The sequence below is a fragment of the Nestor notabilis genome, unplaced genomic scaffold (genome assembly GCF_000696875.1).
Source record: "Nestor notabilis isolate BGI_N333 unplaced genomic scaffold, ASM69687v1 scaffold19903, whole genome shotgun sequence".
In the NCBI taxonomy this organism is placed as follows: Eukaryota; Metazoa; Chordata; class Aves; order Psittaciformes; family Psittacidae; genus Nestor; species Nestor notabilis.
Window position 1 is genome coordinate 7,248 of NW_009923573.1, and position 24,630 is coordinate 31,877.

The following is a 24,630-nucleotide window of genomic DNA, read 5'->3' on the forward strand; positions in this document are numbered from 1 at the left end:
GCATTCGTCACAGAATCCCTGGCCACAGGCCCGACAGTGGTGCTTGGAGAGTTTGATACTGAATTCCTTCCGGCAGTTGTGGCAGTGCAGGATTTCATGGTCTGGTACCCAGTATGCAGGTCGGGCAGCATCTTTTACCAGACCTATGGAGGAGGATGTGAGGTTTGGGGAGGATGAGACAGAGGAAGAAGAAAATAATCTGTGAACATGGGCATGTCAAGAATGTACTGCAGTAAAAGCACTCACATCCTGCAAGTCATACCACTGCCATTAAGGGGAAAAGACCTACTGACAGAATACTTTAGTGCAACAGGTAGCTCTTTAGGCCGTTCTACCATTCTCCAGTATTCTGCCTCTCTTCAAAGGAATAGATTGTTTCTCCTTAAATGGTGGCATTTTCACCTTACTCGTAGTCTTCTAGAGGCTGAGAAACACTTGCTTTTCCCTACCTTCAGTTTCAGCTGTGGCCAAGAAAGCAGAGTCACCAAACTAAACATTCAGAAACACATGTACTGTCTGAATTGACAAATGGATTTATTCTGCCTTTCACTGGGTCGGACAAAAAACACCCATAATGGCGATGGCAGGACATCCGCAGCCAAAGCTGTGCCATGAATAGGAAGTCCAGTCTGACAACAGAAGATTCAAATGCAAAGTGTTTACTGACATACCTGCACTGCTACCCAGCACCTGAAAAAGCAGCAAATGCTCACCATTAAAGATCACATTTACTGGTTACTTTCCTATAACTACCAACCTGGACAGCTTCACATTCTCAGCCCTCCCCTGCAGAAGCACCAAGTGCCAGCAGTATCCATGAACACACTTAAAAGGCACTCAGCATCTCTGGAAGAAAACCAAACCTGCTAAAATTCTTCCTAATTAGCCAGTCTTTAGGGAACTCCAGCTGGCAGGTCACTGCAGTGATGCATCAGGGGAGCACGAATTACTCACAGCTTGGTGCACACAGATTTGCACAACAGGGAGGAAAGAGAAGGTGTGAACTGAGGAAAGTGCTGAAAACCAAGAGGAAACATCAAGCGAGAGAAGTCAGGGGGCTGTAGAACTCTCAACCAGCAGAGGTATGTGCAGCAGAGGTGCCAGCCTGTCACACAAACACTTGAAGTTTAATCAGAAGGTTTGCTCTGTGAAAACAAAAATGCCTCTAGACAAAAAGAAGAATTAAAAAATCCACCAGAAGAGAACAGAGCTCACCTAAGGGAATGTCCATGGCTGTCACCACTGCTCCAAGAGTGTTCTGCACAGCTTCCCCCACCTTCCTGGCAATAAGTGTCCCACCTTCCTCATCTGAAGGCAGCTCAGCCACATCTGCATGACACAAGAGTAGAGGGCTCAACACCTAAGGCCAGCACAAGTTCTGCCAAGTTGCAGTTAATTTACATTATCAAAAAAACAGCAGCAAACCCAACAGGTAGCTTGGAGCCTCTCCTCAGCCTTTATCTCCCACACCCCCAATCCTGGATTGCAGTTTTCACTTTCTTTTCAGCAATAATGGACAAAATACATAGTCTGCTGAAATAGCAGCATCCCTGCTCTGCTGCTAGCTCCACACCATCAGCAGGTACCGGAAAAACAAAGATCCAGTTAGAGAATAATGTTATCAGGGGGTCAGATACCTGGTAGCTCATTGAAAGGGGCACCTTCCTGCCAAAACACATGGAGCTCTTGAGCTTCCCTACTAAAATCTGTATGCCAAAACCCATTTTGAACAACACTGCCTACACCCAGTGGGAATGGTTATGATCCAGAAGCCAGGGACAAAGACTTCAGACTAACTATTTCCCAGAGATAATTCTATCACAGTCAAATCAACATTACCTAACTGGATGCCCCTGTTTTCATAGCAGTTATCACACACACGCACTGGTGCTGGTCCCCAGCCTCGCTCAGGCACTGGACGGGTCTTGGAAGAACAGCCATCACAGAAGCCCTCTCCACAGGCCCGGCAGTGATGTTTCGTGTCATTATCTTTAAAAGGAGCGTTGCACTTATTACAACTCTAATCAGAACAAAATAGAGGGAAAAACCTGTTAAGTTTCATCTTCCTTATCAGAAAAACAGAGAGCAGAATCTGCTGCAAGATGGCAAGATGCAGACTGAAATTGTGAAAAATATAGTTACAAGTCTATAGCTATAGACTTGGGTGCTACCAGCCCCCAAACTTTACCCTAGGGAAATGATTCAGACAGGTACAGTGGTTAGGCCAATAGGCTGCTACAATCCTTTCCTTCACAATCACAAATAATTACTGCATCATGCAGAGCTAAACAGTATTTGATCTTTTGGGAGTAAGAATTCAGAAGTTTTTGTTGAAGAAGTATCTGTTTCCTGCAAAACATAGGGAATCCTTTCCACCTTTTTGCAGCTGGTATGAAACCAGAGTTTAATCTCTGCACCTATAAAACCAGTACTATCAACTGCAGTAGCCAGATTCAAGATGTTGATTCTTTGCTTCGAGGAGTAAATTAATGCAAGCCAGGATTTCCTATGATACTGCTGGGAGAGGTGCTCACAGAAAGTAGGGAGAAAGAGTCTCTAGCAAAGCCGGGCAGAGTCTCTGTTCCTACTTTCTCTGGCTATGTCAAGAATGGGAAGAGCTGAAAGCATTTCAGTTTTCTCAAAATTGTAGAAGGGCTTGCTGCAATAAACCAAACAGCATTTGGACTCTGCAAACTACCAAATTATTTAAAAGGTGAGGAAAAGGGGTTTTAGCTATGCAAAGCTTTTCTCTGAAGCAGCTGCTATTTACCAGGATCTGAGAGTTGGGTCTCCAGTAAGCTGGGGCAATCTGGTCTGTCAACCAGGAGGTCACAGCTTTTGTGGGTCCCAGGCTAAGTTCAGATACAGATTGTGCCATGAAATTCATGCCATCCAACAAACGCTGGGCTGCATTGTTGTTGTCTTTCAGAAATCCATCAGTCTGGAATGAAATTGATATTAATTTGAGAATAAAAACAGGGGAACCTTGTTCTTTTAGATGCAGATGGCTCTGCAATACACTGCTCCTGTTAAACTGGAGGGCAAGCAGGAGAAAAAATTCACCAGCCCTGCTATGAAACACAGGGGTAGGTTTTAATGGTGTAACATTCACACAACACACAAAGTGTTCATACACTGGCAAATTAGCTATTTCAAGACAGCCAAAAGGTGACAGAAGACCTTAGCAGAGGAGAAACCAGATGTAACAAAAGCCAATCCATTTTCTCCATCAATGTCCCGAAGAACCAACATAAACATGTGCAAGACTGCACACACACACACAAGGACTACCCAATAACCTGACTTACCCCTGGCCAGACATGCTCAATTTCTGTTCTCACTACAGTGTTCACAGGATCTTGGTTGCCAAACCAGTACTGTCGGCTACGGTACACCACCCCACAGTTGGGACACTCAATCACGTACCTGTAGAAGAGAAAGAGGGGTTACCTCAGTGAGATACTGGAAGTCCAGTGCACCAGGCAGCATAGAGACAACAGTGAGCAGAGAGCTCTTGGCTGCAGAACTCACCCTGACCAAGCATACTTGGCAAGGCCCAGCCAAGGGGAGTCAGTGGAAGCAGAAGTTTTTGGCACCACGCTGACTTCCATCCCTCGTTCATAACAGGCCTGTAACAAAAAGGATCAATGAAAACTTCCCTCTTGGGAATCCCAAGCTCCAGGTCTTGCAGATGTTTGGCCATATAAAGCGTATAACTGGAATACAGTGGTCTCTACAGCAAAGGAGAGCACTCATCAGAACTGATTTAAAGCAAAACTAAATCAAAACCACTTCCAATAATGACATCAGGAGAATATTCCTACAATAAAAACCATGATAGTAGCTGAAGATTTTCCTGTCTCCTGCACACATCCTTCAGAAAAATTGGCCAATACCAAGTAATGGGCATAAGCAAATAAGAATAATCACATCAAGTATGTAGAAGGTCAACATCACCCAGGTTGAGAGCAGCTGGCAAACGACACTTGGCACGCAGAGGTGATGACCTCTCCAAGCAGAAATACAAGTTCAATGGAGATCAGTATTTCTTGTAAAGGCCATAAGCACCTCTCTCATCTGAAAAAATGTCTGTGGTACTCCTCATTTACTGGGCCATCATTTCCTTCGCCATTCTCCAGCTCTTATCCTTGCGTCACTGCTCACCTTGCAAGTGTAGACTCTATTATCATACTGGTGAGAGTATCTGCATCGACTTTTGGATTCATGAGGGATTCCTTCCTTTGCATGGTTCATGCTCTTCTTGCAGCCACACCTGAATATGCAAAAGCAAAACATCAGTTGATGCTGTTAGATACTGGACAGATGTCACCAAGAGTTCATTTATGTTACTATCTTGCATATGTATAACCCCAAGGCATTTTCACAACTGCACATACAGCAATGACAACACTAATCATTGAAAGACACGTTCTTTGGAAGGAGGTGGAGCAACTGTTTCCCAGTAAAAGCAGCACTACACAACAGTTCAGTGCAGGAAATGATCGCTGTAGCCAATTTAAGTTTCACAGAGAATTTTAGGAGGGACTACCCAAGTTTTGAAATTGACCAGGACACCGTTAACACTGCAGCCTTTGCAAGGAGATGCTAGAAATTCTCTAATGAGCATAAAAGAGAAAGAACATAGCACAGTATCACATTTGAGAGAAAATGTTTCTAGAAGCATAATCAGCCATAACATCATGCTGCTATAGTACCTCACAGGCTCAGAGCACTGACTGCCATCTACTGCCCTTCCAGGCTCAATTTTGGGGCTCTTCCCAGAGAGCTACAAGCCAAGCTCTAATCAAACCTGGAGCTCCACCCAGATCTAGACACTGAACACAACTCAGGTCCATGATGTGTGCTTTAGGATTATTACACTGTTTAGGCAATAAAAATGTCAGGAAAAATAACGACAGGAAATTTCAGAGTATTTCTTTAAACAGAATCCTGTCCTGTGTGCACCGGGGAAAAGATATGGGCAGAACAGGTTTGTAGCCACACACAAGAAAAGAGTAGGCAAAGATCATGCATCCAGCTGGGCTGCAGCAGTAACAGCTGTCCAGCTCACACAAGCGGAATTTCAAGCTCATTCTGCCTGGAAGTACTTGCTGATGATAGGTGATGTCAGATGTCAAGATGTCACGGAAACTCTACATTCTCTGGCTGCAGGCCAGGGCAGCACTATCTTTTAGAAGGATGAGGGTGCATTTCTCATCTACTTACCCACAGCTGAGGCACACAGAAGAGCATGTGAAATATTCATCTGGAAAGAAAGAGCTGTGAGCCATCTGGTCATCAGGGATCTCCCCACTGAATCGGTCACTTAGAGCCTGTCGAAGAGAAGAGAGTGAAGTGGCAAGTTACTGAGAGCAATGCAGATATTTTATGAAAGCTTTTCCAAGCAAAGGCATGGGTTGCTCCACTGGAGGGAGAGGCAGAGACAGCACACAGCTAACAAGTATCTTATTAACCTGGAACCAAGACAAGGATTAGAAACCACGCAAGACAACAATCTTGCACTTGTATGGAAGTGACCTGAATGTCTGTAAAATACTTACTTTTCTCCTCCTGCCCCTACTTTGAATTTATAGTAGAAATGGATAGTGGAAAATTGTATCCACCTCTATGCATACAACCCATGCCCAAAATAGCAGGTGCTAAAAAGGCATTCTGGAAACCTCTAGAATGAAACCCACAGAGTCATTTCTCACAGTACAAGAGGACACATGCTTTGCCCCTTTGCAGCAAAGAAGTGCTGCCCTCAGCTTTTTTCTGGCCCCTTGAACAATTGCAAACCTCATGAAGTTCAACAAGGTCAAGTGCAAGGTCCTGCCCCTTGTGTTGGGACAATCCCAAGCACAAACACAAGCTGGGCAGAGAATGGATTGAAAGCACCCCTGAGGAGGAGGACTTGGGGGTGTTGGTTGATGAGAACATAACATAACCCAGCAATGTGTGCTCACAGCCCAGAAAGCCAATTGTATGCTGGGCTGCATTAAAAGGAGTGTGCCCAGCAGATCAAGGGAGGTGATTCTGCCCCTCTACTCTGCTCTCGTGAGACCCCTCCCTGTAGTCCTGCATTCAGCTCTGGAACCTCCAACACAAGAGGGATGTGGACCTGTTGGAGCGAGTCCAGATGAGGCCACAAAGATGCCCAGAGGGCTGGAGCAGCTCTGCTCTAAAGACAGGCTGAGACACCTGGGCTTGTTCAGTCTGGAGAAGAGAAGGCTCCAGGGAGACCTTAGAGCAGCTTCCCGTGCCTAAAGGGGCTGACAAGAAATCCGGAGAGAGACTTTTTACAAGGTCAAGTAGCAAGAGGACAAAGAGAAATGGCATTAAACTGACAGGGGATAGATTTAGATTAGACATTAGGAAGAAATTCTTCCCTGTGAGGGTGGCGAGGCCCTGGAACAGGTTGCCCAGAGAAGCTGTGGCTGCCCCATCCCTGGCAGTGTTCAAGGCCAGGTTGGACAGGCCTTGGAGCAACCTTGTCTACTGGAAGGTGTCCCTGCCCATAGCAGGGGGGTTGGAACTAGATGATCTTTAAAGTCCCTTCCAACACAAACCATTCTATGATCCTGCAATTATTGCAATAAAGTCCTAGAACTTAAACTGGAATTAACCCCTTCAGCTGTTTTCCTCTTGCTGCCTATCTGCATCCTAATGGAAGAACTGTGTACATCCACCGTCATATTTCCCTCTGTGCTTCAGCTACCCCAAATACAGAGCAACTGGAATTATCTGTTCCAACAGCTGTGACTAACATCACAGAAGACTGCTACCACCACCTCCTTCTGCAGATATGCCCCAGCTCTGTCCGCCCCTCCCCAATGGGAGCTGTGCTCTTCGGGCCAGTGAAAACACAATGCTAATCAGGTAGTGGTAGCAATGTGTGGAAACTTCTAGGTTGAAGACTGCAAATTTGAAGATCCGAAAACCTCTCTGACATCCTAGCAAGGCGAATGTTCTAAGAAAATCACCAGCTGCTCTCTCCTTATCAGCCTTCTGATCTGATGCTGCACCTCTGAAGTGATACATCATTTGGCTTGATCCCACCTTGTTTCCTAGCTACCAACACATCTCCTTCCTCTTTTTGTCTCCTGGTCTTTGGGTTACACCACCATCAGGACTAGGTTTTGCCAGCCATTAACTCCCTCCAAGTCTCTTGCATTCCCTCCCCTTGTCCTGAGGCCATCCTTAGGAATTCCACCAATAACTCCTCTTTGTAAATCACTGTCATTAAGTGCTTGTCACTCACATCAGTTACTTTTCCCCTCCCCAGTCAGTTTCTTCCTGTTACAGTTTTTTGATTTTGCTTTTCGGAGTCTCTGCTAAGGTGTTTGTTTTAAAGTAAAAAAACTACATGGCTGTTACACAAGAACTGTCATCTTCATGGAAAATGTCTTTATCTCAAGACATGTGCAAGTCTGCATCTCTGGTTCACATATTCTACATCCATGAGCTACAACTGACAGTTAGCAGTAACAGTGATACAAATAAAGATTGTGACAAACTCTTCTCCACTTACTTTTAGTGCTTTGTAGATAACCCCAGGCTGTCTAGGTGACCGAGTGGTATTGTTCTCCAGCTGCTGCACCACAGCTCGCCTAAGTCCAGAGAAATCTGTTGGAGGATTGTATGTCCTTGTTCCCTTGTAGTGGATTGAGCTGAAAGCCTCAGGAAAACAGCTTAGCTTCCGAAACCGATCCTGAATGAGCTTCTCAGGAACCTCAGATGGATGATCTATGTACAGAGTGTCAGCGTGTATATAAACAACTGATTTTTTAAAATAATATTTAAATTGCACAGTGCTTCATATGCAGCACAATGCTAATTTTCCTAATTAAACCTTCTAATACATCTGGAATGCAGCTGTTACATTTTACACGAGGGAAAAGAAACAAACTGTTTCCAAAAGCAGTTTTTGTTTACACAGCCTTAGATTCCCAGATGAAGTTCTACAAAGTAAAACCAAAACCATCTAAGTTCGGATACACAGATACCCAGAATAAGAAGCAGTTTATGACATAATATAAGGAAACTCCATTGCAGCACACCTCTTAGCCCTTCTCACCGGACCATAACCTGGTATAACCAGTCCTAACACCTGGTAAGTGGAGGACACAAACCTTCCATGGGCTGCTTATTCTCCATGCTAGCCCTGCTGCAAGGAAGACTGAGCCCCTATCAACCCTTTGTGCACATCAGGTCACCTCACTTCAGTGAGCTGATGTGATCAGTGAAGAACTGGTCACATCCAGTCAGACCCCATAGAGCTGACCACATTCTTCTGCTTGCTTCCAAGTACCTGCTGTACATTTCAGAGTAAGGCAGGCCCCTTCTTCCCTGCCCTAAAACCATACAAGCACACATCTCAATTGTCCATCAAGACGGATAGTTACAACTTGCTGCAAACCCACATGCTGAGAGGTTTCTTTCCTATTCCTACTGTGATCAGGAGTGATCATAAAAATGTATTTACCCATCTGACTTTGCACACAGGTGCAACTATCATTATGATCTGACCTGCTGAAACAGTAAATTGCAACTACTATGCGAAACTCCACATTGCTCATCAGCAAATTGGCATGTAAGAAAAGGAACCACCTTGGCAGGTCAGTTAAAAGTAATTAAGAAGTCACTCTAATAATAACCAGAAAGAACAAGTTCTTCTACTAGCTCAGGACTTCGCTGGTAAGAAAAGCCAAAATGAGAGTGTGGGACAGCAAGGAGCTGCTGTGGTATTTATTACACAGCAGAAGACTCCCAGATGTTCACTGACAGCAGGACTGAGCCTCAGTTACTGCAGGCTAATTCATTAGGGCTTTTGCTCATCAAAGCATCAGAAATGGACCGAATGAAGAAAGGTTTCATCATGCCTTTTGAAAAATGGGGCCAGGAAAAGAAATTTAGGTCCCTGTATAGACAAAATTGAGTTGTGCTGTGAGTTGCTTAGGGCAGAGCATTTCAGAACTCAGACATACAAATAAAATATACAATTTAAGTATGCAAAATCTGATATGACAGGTGCCAAGTTAAAAGTACTGGTGAAGAAAACTGAAAGCAAAAGGAATAATAGTGTGCCAGGCCTACTACTTTGGCTATATCAGATATTCATGCAGAGAAAAGTGCTGTCAAACCATCAGTTCTGTGCCACCACAACCTCAGTCCCAACTTCATGTAAGCCTCAGAACAATGCTGGTCCGCAGAATTTAAGAGAGTAGAGCAAAAGCACTGTAAGTATCATCAATTTCATTATTCTCGCTCATCCTAGTTTCTATATAGAGTTTTATTTTAGTTTTCTTGCAACAGGATACTACGTATCCCAGCCAAAATCCCAGGGTGTCTCAGTTTTCACCTTCATCTGCCATACCACCAATAATCATAATCCTGTAGGATGACCCCTCCCATGGCTGGCAGAACTCCCATCATGACTCGTCAGTGCTGATGTCCATCTCGCTAAGAGCATTATTCTAGTTGATCTGGGGTAGTCAGATCACCATCAGGGAATGCTCTGCTATTTCCATAGCCTGGCTCCCAATTGGAACAAGTGAGAGCAAAACCCAATCCCTGTCTTTTACACGGTAGTAAAGAACACTGAGTATTCAATGCAACCTAACAATCTATAGCTAGTAGTTAGCACACTGTAATTCTGCCTACTCACCAGAGCCCAGTAGCTTGGTGTACACGGTCTCATGAAAGATGATGACACCTGGACCCAAAGTTGACAGAGGAACATCGAGGCCACAACGGGCTGTGGTAGCTTTTAGCTCCTTGGTGAAATGTTTTAAATAAGCCTCCGAGGCATCACCAAGGAATTTGAAGAGATCATTGTGGAGCCTGTCGGCACGAGTACGGTAGATGATGAGGTCAGAGATGGCCAGGACCTTATCTGGCTCAGGTTCACAGTGGCCCCCAGGAGGCCCTCTGTATCAATTACCACCACTTTGCAGACAGGGTCATAGGCTGCCCAGACTCCAACTGTGCAAGACTCTTGGGCTGGAGACGTCTTGAAGACTTCCCGGCCATAGAAGAAAGTGTGGTTAAGGGTGTGGGACTTGCCATCCCCCGTGTTCCCAAAGATGGACACGACCTTTAGATGCTGGTCAGGACTGCAGTCCAGTTTCTTAATAAAATCTTCTTCATTTCTTACCTTCCAAAAAAAAAAAAAAAAAAAAAAAATGAAAAAAGAAAAATATTATAACTATGCAATTGGAGCAGACAACACTGAACACAGCTTGTTTCAGGAGTCATAAAATGAATGAGACTGATTAATTCCTGTTTGGATTTCATCATAAGTTTTGGAAGCACCAACACTTTCAAAGCAAAATTCTACAAAGCAGTTTCATAACCTACACATCAATGGGACCTAGGCTATTCCATCATGCAACTGTTTTGGAAGTGATGCCTCACTTCAATTACCTGTATAGTGAAACCTTTTGTACCTCACCCCATTCCCTGAGGCAGTCCTTTCAGAGAAGGGAGCACAAACCTACTTCTAAGTCTGCCAGAACAGCTACTTGGAGCATGGCAGACACTCTCAGTAGAACTGGTCTCCTGGCAAGCAAAACAGAGGAGTTCTTTTGTCACCTTAGCTTGCCTCATCCACACAGGCTGAGCCTCTCCCTCGATTTAGGAAGCAGCAGCTCCTCCATATAGCTGTACTGCACCTATCCAGAGCCAGGGGCTCCCAGACAAAGCCTGTCCTGCTCCCACTGCTCTCCAGCTGATAGGTCCTTTAGCTGGAAGGAGGGGCAGAAAAGAAGAAAGGAAAGTTGTGCACTGGAGCCAAGTGGTCAGAGCTGGTCAAACTGGCTTTTGCAGAAGTGCCACAACTACCCCAGTGACCCATTTCACAACTTATGATATTGTGCTTTCATTAAAAAAAACAAAAACAAAAACCCCAGAAAAACCCCCCAAAAAACCCAAAAACCAAACCGAACCAAAAAAGAAACAACCAAAACCCCCAAAAAAACCAACAAACTAAAACATATACAGGCAAACCCAAAAGAAAGTAGACAGCCTTCAGCAGGTAACTTCTCTTTGGCTTCACACAGATTGAGTGATCAGTATCATGCTATTTAGGTTAGAGAATAGAGCATTTTCTGTTCAGATACTAGAGCAACAGGGAACAGATAAACAAGCAATGAAACAGGTTAGGGCTCTGTACAAGAGCCTGCCATGGGTTTGTTGCAGATCATGGCCTTGGCTTTCAAAGGTTTCATGCTTTTGCCTACAGTTGTTTATCACTTGCTTCTTCTAACAGGTTTTATCCACATGTTATATGACAGGAAAGAAAAGGACAGAGGCACTTTTTGAGAAAGATTAAATTCACTCCTCCATCATGGTTCCCTCCTCAAGGAATCTCCATCTGCTGAAAGTAGCAGGGCTTTCACTCGTTCTCAACTTCTGGAAGCTCCTTAGCTCTTTTCCCCCTGCCATGAGTACAGTTGGAAGGTCTTACGATCCACGATCCACAGAAGCTATGAGGTTTCTTTGACCAAGTTTATTCTTAGATCAGCAAATTAGTTTAAGGCTCAGCCAGCTCCGTTTGCTCTGGCTGAATCTATCAGCAGCAGATAGACTTTGAAGGAAAATAAAAAACAGCCAGTGTGCCAAAGAATAAAAAATAAATAAATAAAAAAAACAAACCACCAAAACAGCATGCCAGATTGTGGTTGGGAACATTCAGAAAGAAAAACAGGATTTGGAGCTGCAGTAGCTTCTCACAGACTCAAAGCACTCAAGGCAGCCTCACAGTCTGGAAGAAAACAGGAAACAAATCAAAATGCTATCAACAGGATCTTTTCTGTGCTCTGTGGGAGACCATCAAGATTCTCTCAAGTTACAAGTGCACAAGAAAGGGTTGTCTTTTTTGGTAGCTGTGATTATTAACTTATCATCAGAAGGTAGTTTAGATGACAGATGAAATTTCTTTTGGTGTCTCTGGAGATGTGTCTGTGAATGAAAAGAAGTTCCTGGTTCATGGGATAACTCCTAAAAGCATTCACAGATTTGATAATGTAATAATGTTATGCGTATGTAAGCAAAAAGGGATATTATAACTTCTTCTCCAGACTGTTTTACCACCCAGCTTTCAAACTTCTTACCATAAAGGTGGCAGACACTCTTTTTGCTGGAGTCAGTGGTTATGCACTCCCTGTACAGTCTTCAAATAACTGCTTAAGTATTGGCAAGTCAACTAAGAAATAAGGTCTTTTAGGCAGCACTGGTTATTTTTCTGGTATCTGTTTCAGAGAGTTTGTGGAAGGGGCTGAGCCAGCAATGTCAGAAGACACAGACAACAACAGCGATAAGCATAGTTTTGCAATGCCTTCCTGCCAATAAGAAACAACTCATACAAACTCTGCTGCAGCTGAAATCGTCCCAAGCTGAGCTAATGCAAATGTTCACACCACCAGCCTTCTTTGCATTCAATGTATTTTAACAACTGCTGATGCCAGGGCAACTTACTGTGGGAAAAAGAACTGGATTGCTGAGCCAGACAGAAGAAAATTTGGTTCCAGATCAATCATCCAGATCACTTCAGCAGAAAAGTTACACCGAATATCAAATCAGACACCCAAAGCACTGAGCTATCACCACCTTCTAAGGCTGTAGGCTCCTTCAGACTTCCTTGCAGGACAGAACTCAGAAACAATTGGGACAAGCAAGTTGCCCAGGAGCACAAGAATGCACTGAAATCCAGCTAATCCAATGTTGTGCCTTACAGGACTCGGTAACAAATGAGAAAGACGTGAAACAAGTAACATTTTCTAGCAAGCTATACCAGCTTTTAGGAGTCAGATGTCAAAGGCCTTCCCAAGCAGTTGTTGCACATAGATGCTCATGTCAGGTAGAGAATCAGTAGACCTATCCTTTAAAAGGGTAAGCCCTTCGTGAACCTAGACATTGTTTTGGATCCTGCAACATCCTATTATAATAAATTCCATGTCAGGGCGAGGGGAGAAACAAAACCAAAAATCTCCAAACCAATACAACCAGGAAAAAAAACCCCTTCTGTTGAATATCTCGTATGCCACTGGATGTTCCTTGTTCTTGTGCACTTGTCTTCTTTAACCACTGATTAGCACAGGACAGTACTCTCAAAGAACCACTCACTCGCAACCATCCCTATATCAAGAATTAAATTTATTTCCCTTGAGCAAGTTTAAGACATTTAAAGTCAGCATGTGTGTAATACGTGTTGAAGTACTAATTCCCATTGGGCTCAAGTCCAACCTCTCTGTTTTGCTTCTCATCAAAAAGAAATTTGCAGGGTACCACCTTCTGCTGCATGTGTGAAGAATTCGTGCTTCCACAGCTGTGTCTACTCCCATGCTGCCCAAGAGCTCCACATCTCTGACATGAACAGTAGAGGGTAAATACGAGACTTTCCTTAAATTGCATTGCAATGTCAATTAAGAATGAAAATTTTGTCTGTCTAAGACAAGAGGGAAACCTCTCCAGACTCTTCTCTATTTTAACATTTCTAGTATCAGAGACTTATTTACACTTTTGTTACAGCTCTTAGAAGAGGATTTTCTTCTAGAAAGAATAGTTTTTACTCCATCAAAGTTTAGAATCCTGGTTAGCCTCCTTTTATAGTTTTAACTACATTTCTGTTAGCAACTGTCATCCAGCCCCACCACTGCAGTCACTCCATGAGTTGAGCTGAGTTGAAGATGAAGGTCTTCAGCAAGAAAACCAAGGAAATTTACAGCTAAATTCCTCTCTAAGGAAGACACAAAAACATACCATGCTGCCATTCACATCTGAAGCCTCCCTGTCACCTATACTTGGATATCTATTATACCTAACATAACAAGTTTCCTAGATCCAAGCCATAATAAATGTCTAATTGTTTAGGAAAACACAAGAAACAAGAACTGCTAAAAATGACATTCCCGTCTATGAATTTCTTGGAAACAGTGTTATTAAAACAGTAACATGTTAAAAGTTTAGAAACCAAGCCCATAACATAGAACTAAGTTTCCAATGACCTGTACTGGTATGTCCTTAAATCTGCCTCCAGGCAAAACAAACACATTTTTACCACAGCTTTCTCCTTTTAAAACTCTTTACAAACCTTCTAAGGCTTGCTGATATTCATGGAAGCGATGCACAAAGCCAGAGCTGTGCCACAACGACACAATAGCTCAAAACAAAGATTAAGCATGCTTGGCATAGTAGTCAGAGTGCCTTCATTTGCTAGTCTTACACTGTCATTTTGACTTACACTGGTACTTTTGTTGTTGCATTTTGAAGTCTTACCCTTTGCTTGCCTTGATTTTAACAAAGTATTTTAATAACTAAAATACATCTTCTGCAGTCAAGAAAGGTATCATCATATAAATAATTAAATTTGAGTCATTAGGCTTGTCTGACAACTGGCACACAACAGTATCTTTTGATACACATTTCTCAATGAATGGAGAAACAATGTGTTTTAATTCTAAAAAACGGAGTTCCTACCCTAAATTCTGAAAAACTGAGTTCCTATTTCCAGATCACTCCAGAGTGAGATTCACTCAGGAGTCTTATGGTTGCATGCCTAAAGCCCTAGGTCATTACATCAGAATTTCAATGTACACTGAAAACAAACGAGAGAAACCTATAAAGCAGATTTCTTCCTTTAACTACAGCCTGTAAGACAAATCTGAGAATAACCTGCACCACAGTACAGTGGTGCCACCAAAATTCACATCTCTGCAGAGCTCCTCACAATCACTCCCAGAAAAGCAGTGCATGAGTGCAAAGAAGTGCAGCTGGCTTAAGCCAGCAACTCAAGTGCAACAGCCTACTAAAAAAGCAGTTGTAAACTTCCTGCTTTTTCCTCAACAGAAATTTTTGTTGGTATTCCCAAATGTTTTTTGCTTCCAAATGAGGAAAAGGATGGGGTATCTCCCTGGAAAGAAGAGAAACGCTCACTATGAAACCTATGACATCAATAGAGCTGTGAGAGATGCCCTGGACTACCATAATTCAAACCCTGTTCTCCACAAGATTCAGACTGAAAGGGACCTCAGGAGGTCATCGCTCCCTCAAAGCTTTTAGAGGCCTCCAAACAAGGGAGAAGATTTTGATTATAAGCAGGTGCACAAAAAGAATAAAGGCTGAATCTTAAGTCCAAGCAGCTCTGGTTTCCTACCTTAGTTTTCCTCCTGTACCTTTTCTTCTGCATGACTTCCCATAAAAATGTCATGTATGCTTTTACTTTAGTCTTCGAAACATAACTTAAAATCCATAACCCAATTATACAGACATATTTAATAGAGAAGTTTGATGAAAACAAACAGCAGAGTAAAAAAAGAAAGACTCTAATAACCTTTCTGAGGAAAAAAACCTTGTCATCCACTCCACACTGCCACCAAGGCACAGTAGTAAGATGAGAAGTCATGCCCATACCTGCTACCCAGTAAGCATGCTGGCTTGTGCATGATAGCACATATACTGGTTCTTATCTAAAAGACAGATGTGGATAATTGCTGGATAATGGGAGGTAGACATCTCAGAAATTAGACTTCATTAATTCTACTGCTCAAAGGGTTACTTCTTACTATGTAAACATTTTCTGGTAGCTTGGGAGAGCTTTCCCAGAAGGGCTCTGTCAATGGATTAGCTTGTAAAATTGTGTATGTCATACCAGTAGTTAAAATCTGGTATTCAGGAGTAAGTTATTAATCACTGACCCAGCAAACACTTTCATACATTTATCATTATTGTCCTCAGTAATCTCCTAGACTTCAGCCAAGCTGACAGTGGACATCAGCATTTTCAGGATCAGAGTCCTACAGAACCTCAAGTCCAGACTGAATGACCTGATGCTGGATGTGAGGAGGGCAAAATAAAGGAAGGGACAAACACACCCAAAGGATTTAAGGTGAGGTTCCAACAGTCCTCCTCATCTCCACCTGGTTTTGACCTTATTCCCCATGCTGGGTGCAGGTCTTCCTCAACCCAAAGAAAGTATTTGTATCAGGGGTGTTTGCTAACCTCAACTTTTTTGTGCCTTATTTGCCTTCACTGCAATACCACCTATGGGTTCTGTTGAGATTTGTTCTATTATGTTCTGTACACACCCATGAAAACAGCGTCCCTGAACTGAGTCTTTTTCAGACCAAATTTACCCTGTTCCTTCCCACAGCTCTGGCAAAGGAATTTGGGGACAGTATTTACATGGGTTTGGTTTGTACAGAGCTTAACAGAATGAGTCTCAACAGCACCTACAGGTCTCCTCAATGAAGGGTGGAGGCTGCCTGTATCTGAGGCCCATGTCTACCTATTACAAGACTCTCCTGAAAGGAGGCAAAGATGAGTTAAATCCTGCTTAACAACCCTAGCCAAAGACAGAGACCCTATTTCAAAGGTTTTAAGACAGTAGTGGAAAAAAAGTAAGGGGATGAGAGGTAATCCAATTTGAGTGGACTTCTTCCTAACACAGGAGGCAATATTGCCTGAAATGTTGCTATTATCAGATGAGTTACCCTTGTAGATGACAGCTGAGTTGTATGAAACTGCTGAAAGCAGAAGACTAGACACTAACCCATTTGCTAGCTGAAAAATTGCTTTCACGAGAACTCAGAACTAATAAAGACTTCAAGGTAAATGCAACTTCTGGAGAAATAACACTAATTTAAGAATGTCATCTAACTCTTAAAAAGAACAGTAAAAAATGAAGCTGAAATCATTATGCTGTATCCTAAGTATCCTTTCATCACCCCCATGGGTGCTGGCCACAGAGCTACCAATTACCACCCCCCGATGTCACAGCTGTAGCAGCGGAGACCATGTCCCGGTGAAGAGACTTGCCCAGAAGACAGCAAGTCATGCTGTAACTATGAGCCTTCCTCAACACTAAGGGTAACTGTAATACCTGGATGGACACTACTTCATACTCCTGCCCTTGTTAAGAGGGACATTCACAAACTTACTTGTTTTACAGTTCCACTCTTCCTAGAAAACAGTTACTCTAGTTATTTTCCCAATTGCAGGGTGTTTTGACAGGCAGGTCAAAGGACTCCAAAACTTCCACTTTTACAGAATCCTATAGCAAGGCATTAACAACCCAGGTAAAAAAAGTAAAAGGTATCTGCAACAACATCTGTCTTCTGGTGATCCCTGCAGAAGTAAGAAAGTGGAGGAGGTAGAAAGGACAAAAGGGCTGGAGACAGCAAGCTGCCAGTTCCCTTTTCTTCCTTGAATGCACCCCAAAGCACTCACATCCTGCTCCTGCTGGCAGCACCCAGGAGCCCAAAAGGACTCACTGGATAAGTGCAAAGAGGGGAACAACAGAGGAAGCACTAGAACGCCTCTTTATCCCCACCAACCCTATTTAGTTCAGAAACTGAACTAAGTTCAGGAACTCCTCGAATGAAAACAGTGGGTAATTCCAGAGTGGCTTGCTATCAGCTTCTCTCACTTGTGATATGCTCTCCTTTGCTTCTACACCTGCAGACATTTCAGCATATGGACAAAAGAGACAGGAAGCAAGCAAGAGATTTTACTTTAATTATGGCCTAAGAGAACTGCACCATGAAGAAGGTGCAAGAGCAGTTCCAGGGAAAAGCAATATTTGTGAAAGGCTATGTTCAAATTAGCTAGGAGTCAGCCTGAGACTGTTAAACAAGCTGTACATTTGTTGAATGCATGGCTGCTCTCCCATCTTCTAAAAATACTCTTCAAAATACTGGTATACGTCCAGTGGAAGAAAGAACACTCTTAACCAGCAATTGCTAAGATGTTTCTCTACTGATTTATTCCAATGACACAAAAACAGTGCACTTCTGCAGTTCTCTCTCCTACACTAAACTGGCATGGGAGGAATACTAAAAGCTACCAAAAAATAAGAGAAAAATTCCTAGAGTGTAAGACAGCAAACTCCCAAAAACACTTTGGCAAGAAAACCTCTCTGAAGCACAAAGAGGAAAACTCATCAATAGCACAGGAACAGTGATGACAGGCAGAAATTATGTATCCTCATCCAGTAGATCACACTGACCCAAAAAACTTGGCTCCTTCTACATTTCTTCTTCCTCCTTTCCATCCAAGACAAATATACCAGCTGTGACTCTTCAGTTTACAGGATATGGACTAAAATTCCCAGAAACACAGCTGACTGAGTTACCCTAAAACACAAGAACACCAAACATTCCCCCAACATCAAGTCGAGTGTTGTTAAGAACTAGTTCTGTTTGCTAGACAAATGCTTTTCTACTACAGAGGCAAGCTAAAAGAGCTAAGAGATTATGAACTTCTCTTAGGAAGAGACATACATTAGCTTGCATTGACTGACAAAGAATATTTGACTAGAAAAAGCATTCCTAGTGACTCTCCATTCTTTCATCCCTACACTTTGGCTGAGCTCAACTCAGTAAGTAATAAGGGAAAATCAACAGGCTTACAGTGGAAGTGAGAAAAGCAAAGCTGCTAGCATCCTTAAGGAGTTATCACTCTATATGTAACTTTTTAACAAGAGGGGACAGAAGAGGACACATGGGCTCTTACGATGTTAGAAGCTGGGTATTTTACAGTAGTATAAAATGGTCTGCATTTAAATAAGGGCTATGGGTCACTCTGTGTCATCTAAACTGACTGCAAAGCATTATATAGATCCTGGTCAATATTTCCTGCGGGAAAGAGCTTAATCCTTTAGGAGTCTAACCCTGCTAGAAGGAATAAAAAGAACTCTAGGAATGGGGCTGCATTTAGGAAACTGTGATACCTATTGGAAAAACAAAAAGACTCTGCTAACTGAAGAAAAGGACCTCATAGTGGATGCCTCATGGGAGGCCTAATAGTAAATATGTGCTCCTTTCTCCCACATAAAATTATACTGCTGGGGATATTATTTTTGTGACTAGCTAGAGGAAAAACTTCTTTTTCTTCCCATGTCCTTACTAAAACAGGCTACAAAGTCAGTACCTTTTATTTTTCTTTGGAACCCAGAGTTTGGGTAATTTCTTGTGACAGAGCTAATTTCTGGTCAAAGATCAGTGAACTTTTTAATGCAGACTAATAGCAATCAAGCATGTCCCCTGCCTTCGGGGGTCAATGAAAGACTTTCTCTGCTTCTATTAAACATATGTGCTGAGTTCTTAATTAGGGCTTTGGTCAAATGTTATCATAGAAACCACCAGTGACTCTACAACCGAGTCCTGATCCTGTGGTAAGAACTCTTAACATCTGTTCCCCAAGATAAAAATATCAAATTGGTTTTACGGGTTGTTAGCATTTCTTCTCCCCTGCTTCAGAAGTAGTAGTAAATAGAGTTCACTGTACAACTGATACATAATTCTGCTTTATGCTATCACAAAGGTATTGTAAAAAGACAATGCAAAAATGGATACTGTTCCAGAAACAGCAAAAAGTACAGGAGAAAAAGATCAATACAGATGACTGGAAAAGCTCAAGAGACAGTGAGACAGTCTCAGGACTTCAAGTAACTATCCTAACCCAAGTCATGCTTTTACTGTTGGATTTTGCTGTGTTTTTTCTTAACATGATCTGCAACTATAGAGGACTTTTTAAAAAGAACACCGAATTGACTCCGTAAGTTCTTAAGGGAAGTGCCTCCTGTGTGCAAGGGACAGCACTAGGGACAGCACAATTATGCTTGCTTGAAAATTCAGTTAGAGATAACAAAGGAAAGCTGACATCTTGACGTAACAGACCGGGAGATCCGGTTGGGGGATTTACACACATAAAAAAAGAAGGCACACAGCTTGAGTCTAACATTGCAAAGAAGAGATGTGGAAGATGTCACAAAAGCAGTGACAAGACTGAAGCAATTGACAGAGGAAGTAATCCCCACAGTATCATTCTGAGTAGAGATGAGCAGAGACAGGCTATGCCAGAGCCAGTTAACAAACACATGCTGCAGTTATCAAGAACAATTTGATTGAAGTCTCAGCTTTAGATATTCAATAGATAAGACCAAAAGTTTAATACTGTATGAAGAGAAACTGCATAATACAGTCTGAGAAAGAGGACTTAGGATGGAGTCTAAGCTGGGGGTGGATTCCATGAGGAACAATCTCTCTCTGGTTCTTCCACAGACTTGTAGTATGAACTTGGATTTAACATTTAACAGCATTTTCTTAACATGAGATAACCAACCTCTTTTCAAAGTGGTCAGATACAGTGCTGTTATGATGAACATCACTGAGAAGCTTGCATTTCACAGATAAGAACTTAAGCTACCATCAGTTCTCTACAAACAACTGCTTCACAAGTAGTATTTTAAAATGGGACCTTTCCTGAGCAAGTGGATTTGAAACAAGCACAGGAAGGCCTCAGCTTTCTGAGCTTATGGTTATGTCTGCAAAGTGCATAAGCTTTGAGCAGGCCAGCCTATCTGTGCAACATGGCACAATGACAATTATGCAGATCTCAGAAACATCATCATAACTGTATCAGTGCAGTGCTGAGCCCATGCTGAGAATCATTACCTCTCAGATAAGCTAATCTGTTCAGGCATAGCTCCTTATCACAGAATCATAGAATGGTTTGGGTTAGAAGGGACCATAAAGGTCACCTAGTTCCAACACCCCTGCCATGGGCCAGGACACCTTCCTCTAGACCAGGTTGCTCAAAGTGCCATCCAACCTGGCCTTGAACACTGCCAGGGATGGGGCAGCCACAGCTTCTCTGGGCAACTTGTGCCACCCTCACAGTGAATTATGGGTTAATGTACATTGTTTCTGCATCTGCAACTAGCTTGGTTGTTACTTACACGCTGTAGATGTCCTTCAGTTTCAGAGCTACCATCTCCAAGAAGCCACAGGAACAAATGAAATTAAACATAACCACTTAAGCTTAACAACTCCCAAATTCCAAACGAAACTGAAAAAGAAATCTTTGCCTTGTGTTCCCATCTCACTGAACCACTTTGAAGTTAGTGGTTTGTAAACACATATACATCAGAGAGTGTCCTGATCCACCATGTCAGTGTCATGTAGCAGCATAACTAGTTCTGTGTAATTCTGAAGTAGTATCTTTTGACATTGCTATGGCAGAATCTAACTCTGATAGGAAAAAGGGAGGAAACTACTGATTTGTTAACTAATCAAGTTCCAAAGGTCAGAAAGCAGATGGTTAAAGACAGCTAGATTCTAATTCTGATAAATCCTCCTCCTGTCTGCTCAAGCCACACACCCTCAAACCCTGAATCTACACATTTGAGTTTATTATTGTTTTGGCATTTTTAGACAAAAAGTTGGTTTAAATAAAGAACATTCTAAGGATTTCTTCCCAAGTAATCAGCAATAATCTTGCTAAGGACAAGCACAGAAGAAAAGACTGAGAATCACTTTCCTATAGCTAAACTGGCTGTTCAGTATTATCAAGAGCAGATGATGCCTTCAGAGCTCGCTAGTCATCTGACAGCCCTCTCTAAATAAAGTTCCTCATGCTCACCAGCAGAAACATCACTGTTATAACAAGCACTCTTCAAGTTCCAGCTCCTAGAAAATATTTTAATTGAAAATTCTCAAACTGCTTTGATACTGGCTGTGAGATGTCACAAAAGTACTCAGCTATGACGAAAAGATCACTCCAGATGGAAGAGCTCTGATTCAGCCTCTTGATACTAAAGCAAGTCCATTTTTAGAGATCTTTTTCAACCTTGTTCTGATCAAATTGCTACAATCTGATAAAGAACCACTGCTGTCCCAATAAGGAAGTTGGCTTTATCACCCATGACATTAAACAGCCATGCACTTGCTTGCATGGGGCAGGCAAAAGTCTACCTCAACAAGGCTTACAGACTCATGAATATAAAGGTAACTTAAACTGGTACAACCACACACAGCCACAGCTCATGAGCAAGTTTTCAGGAGAGCCCCGTTCTAAGGCATTTCAGACCTTGCTCCAGAGGCTAGATGAAGATTATTGCAAAGTCTGCATCTTAAAGCAGTAGTTGCATCTGCCACACATTCTAAAGACATGCACATGTGCTTGGGGAGGCACACAAACTTAGGACTGCTACTAAACATGAAATTCAATCACTCAGTTTACAGTCACTAATATCCTGCATAGTGTGTTTTCCGTGTCAGTGCATCATAAGGTCTATGATCTTTTCCCTCCTTTCCCCTCCAAAAGCCATGAGAATTTGCCAGTCAGTACACCTGAAGTGACTAGAATGTTATCCTGCATCTATTCTATGCCATAGTTAATTACACTAGTATATATACTATGCATATATTCATATGCACTGCTGTAAAGAATAAATACAAGATACTTAAGTCACATTTCCTTGCAAGGCATGGCAGACATGCTGACTGTTACTAGGATGCATACAAATAACTAATCAACCAGCAATCAGAATTATCATCACAATGGTTTTTTACTGCTGGTAGCATGAATATTAAATTAGAGCAACCACATATTGAGTCTTCAGGTGACTACACATTTTCTCTCAGTGTCTCCTGAATGAGGTTTAACACGAACGATGCAAACCTGGAAACCAGATGAAGCTGAATTTTTAGTTGTGTAACTAACCTGCTCTGCGACTTTCATGTTGCTGTTTTTACATTTGTAAAGTATTTTTACATTGTAAAGTGCTTACGCCCACCAAATGCAAGGACCAACTGAAGAGTTCCTTAACTGCATATACTGAATGCTAGACTCTCTAAAATAATGCCTCTCTAAAATCATTATCACCAGCAAACCAACCCCAAACTGATGGCAAATCTCCCCTTCTTTCGCCAAGGGGCTAACATGAAGTAATACTTGTGACAAGCAAAATAGCTTAACCATGGTGTCTGGAGGACTTGGATGGCACACTTTGGACTCTTATTTCTACTTTATCCCATTCCTGAAAACCAGATGGATTTACTAATGCTAAAGGAGGGTAGCAGGGGGCTGTAGGCTTGCATTAGCACTGGTTGGTGCAGTGCCCACTCCTAGTCATACGGTGGGAGACTGGCTGCCAGCACTCCCATTTGCAGGATTTTATTCAGGAATGATCAGCATCCTGCACAGACAGCTCTTATCTTAGTTGTGTGTGTCTCAGTACAGAGTCAATTCTTTCACTGGCTTTGCTCATCAAGCCTCTTAGAAGAGGCTCTTGCCACACATCAGGTTTTAGTGAATTTGACCTTCTGAGGAACTCATGAGCAAGGCCACTCCAAGGCACTGTGCCTTTTTCGCACAAGATACATAGTGCCACTTAACTGGCTGTCCTCATTTTGTTACTGTTGCTGCCAGTTACACTTCAAGTATTAATTCATGCATCACAGCAGCCTGTAAACATAGAAACTAAAGGATCTTGGCTGTTCAACCACAGAAGTTCTTACCTGAATCTCCTCAGTTTCATCCACCAAGAGAAAACTCACAACTTTCTCTGTCATCTTCCTTCTCTTGGTCTCCTCATCCATCACCTCCTCCTCTTCACGCTCTTGGGCTCTGCCAGCATGGTAGATGGTGACAGGGTGCTTCCTTTTGTTCCCCCCAGCATGTGTTCTCTTCTGACACTCCACGCAGAGGTTGATTTTGCACACCTGGCACCTCACTGCTGCTATCTGCCTTGAGCCCGTCATACTGGCATGCATTATGTTCCCATTGGCACCTTTGCAGAAGTCACAGAATGGGACATGGCCTGGTCTTATACGGGTCCGTTCATGGTTCCGTAACTTTTCTGGCTGATGTAGCTCTTCTTCACAACGCTGGCACTGTAGGCTCCTGCACTCATCACACTCAAAGATTGCTTCATCTGTCCCACTGCAAACATAGCTTTCCTGGCACAGGAGTGTCGTGTTCTGTCCTTTCTCTACAGTTTGTGTGTGAGCACTCATCTTCAAATTCCTTTAAAGCAATGCTTTTTCCCTCCCGTTTCTGTTCTGAACAATAACAGGTGTAAAAGTCAGTTGCAAATTTAGTACTTCCACAGGGGAAGCAATCACAACAGGAATGATGACTGTACTTGATTTTAAATAATTAATAGATGTTTCTGTAAGATTCATACACTGACCTACCTCCCAGGAAAAGTCTTGTCAAGCACAGATGAAGTTTTCTTTCTCCAAAATAAACTTAAACAATGTGGCTGGTTTCATGTATTGTTATACCCAAATGCTGGTATACATTCTTTCTGTGCTTATCTATGTAATACGTTTTCATCAACAAGAACAACACCCAGTCTGGTGTACTTCAGCAGACAGGGCAAGTATATCCCTGAAGCAGAGATTGGAGGAAGGCAGCTAGCGACACAGAGGCAAAAAAAAAGGCATTAGAAATGCACAAGTGCATATACATGTACACACACACACACACACACACACACACACACACACACACACACACACACACACACACACACACACACACACACACACACACACACACACACACACACACACACACACACACACACACACACACACACACACACACACACACACACAGAGGACTGTGTCAATACTAGAAAATTCTCTGCTTTCACTCCCCGGCTAAGCTCCTCCTTCAGAGTTCACAGTATTTATTTGCTGGGAATTTCCTGATGTGCTTCGCCAGATAAACAAAAATCCGCTCTCTTTGTGCGCTCCTTCTAGCGACGCTGGATAGCGATCGCCACCGCGCCCGGGCTAATGGATCCTCTCCCCCTCCGTTCCCCCCGCAGCCCCCGGGACC

The 24,630-nt window shown here is 42.7% G+C and overlaps 1 protein-coding gene across 1 annotated transcript in view; it reads right to left on the bottom strand.

The window, feature by feature from the left end:
- The window catches only part of ZFYVE1 (zinc finger, FYVE domain containing 1), a 23,919-nt gene extending 107 nt beyond the window's left edge, over positions 1-23,812 (bottom strand). Inside the window, 12 exon segments of the mRNA XM_010012228.1 lie at positions 1-143; positions 1,216-1,329; positions 1,840-2,020; positions 2,771-2,941; positions 3,309-3,426; positions 3,532-3,629; positions 4,165-4,273; positions 5,227-5,333; positions 7,532-7,746; positions 9,668-9,895; positions 9,898-10,156; positions 23,301-23,812. The exon segment at positions 1-143 is cut by the window's left edge and continues 15 nt beyond it. Coding sequence (XP_010010530.1) covers positions 1-143; positions 1,216-1,329; positions 1,840-2,020; positions 2,771-2,941; positions 3,309-3,426; positions 3,532-3,629; positions 4,165-4,273; positions 5,227-5,333; positions 7,532-7,746; positions 9,668-9,895; positions 9,898-10,156; positions 23,301-23,798 — 2,241 coding nt within the window. The 5' untranslated portion in view covers positions 23,799-23,812.
- Positions 23,813-24,630: the final 818 nt, after the last annotated feature.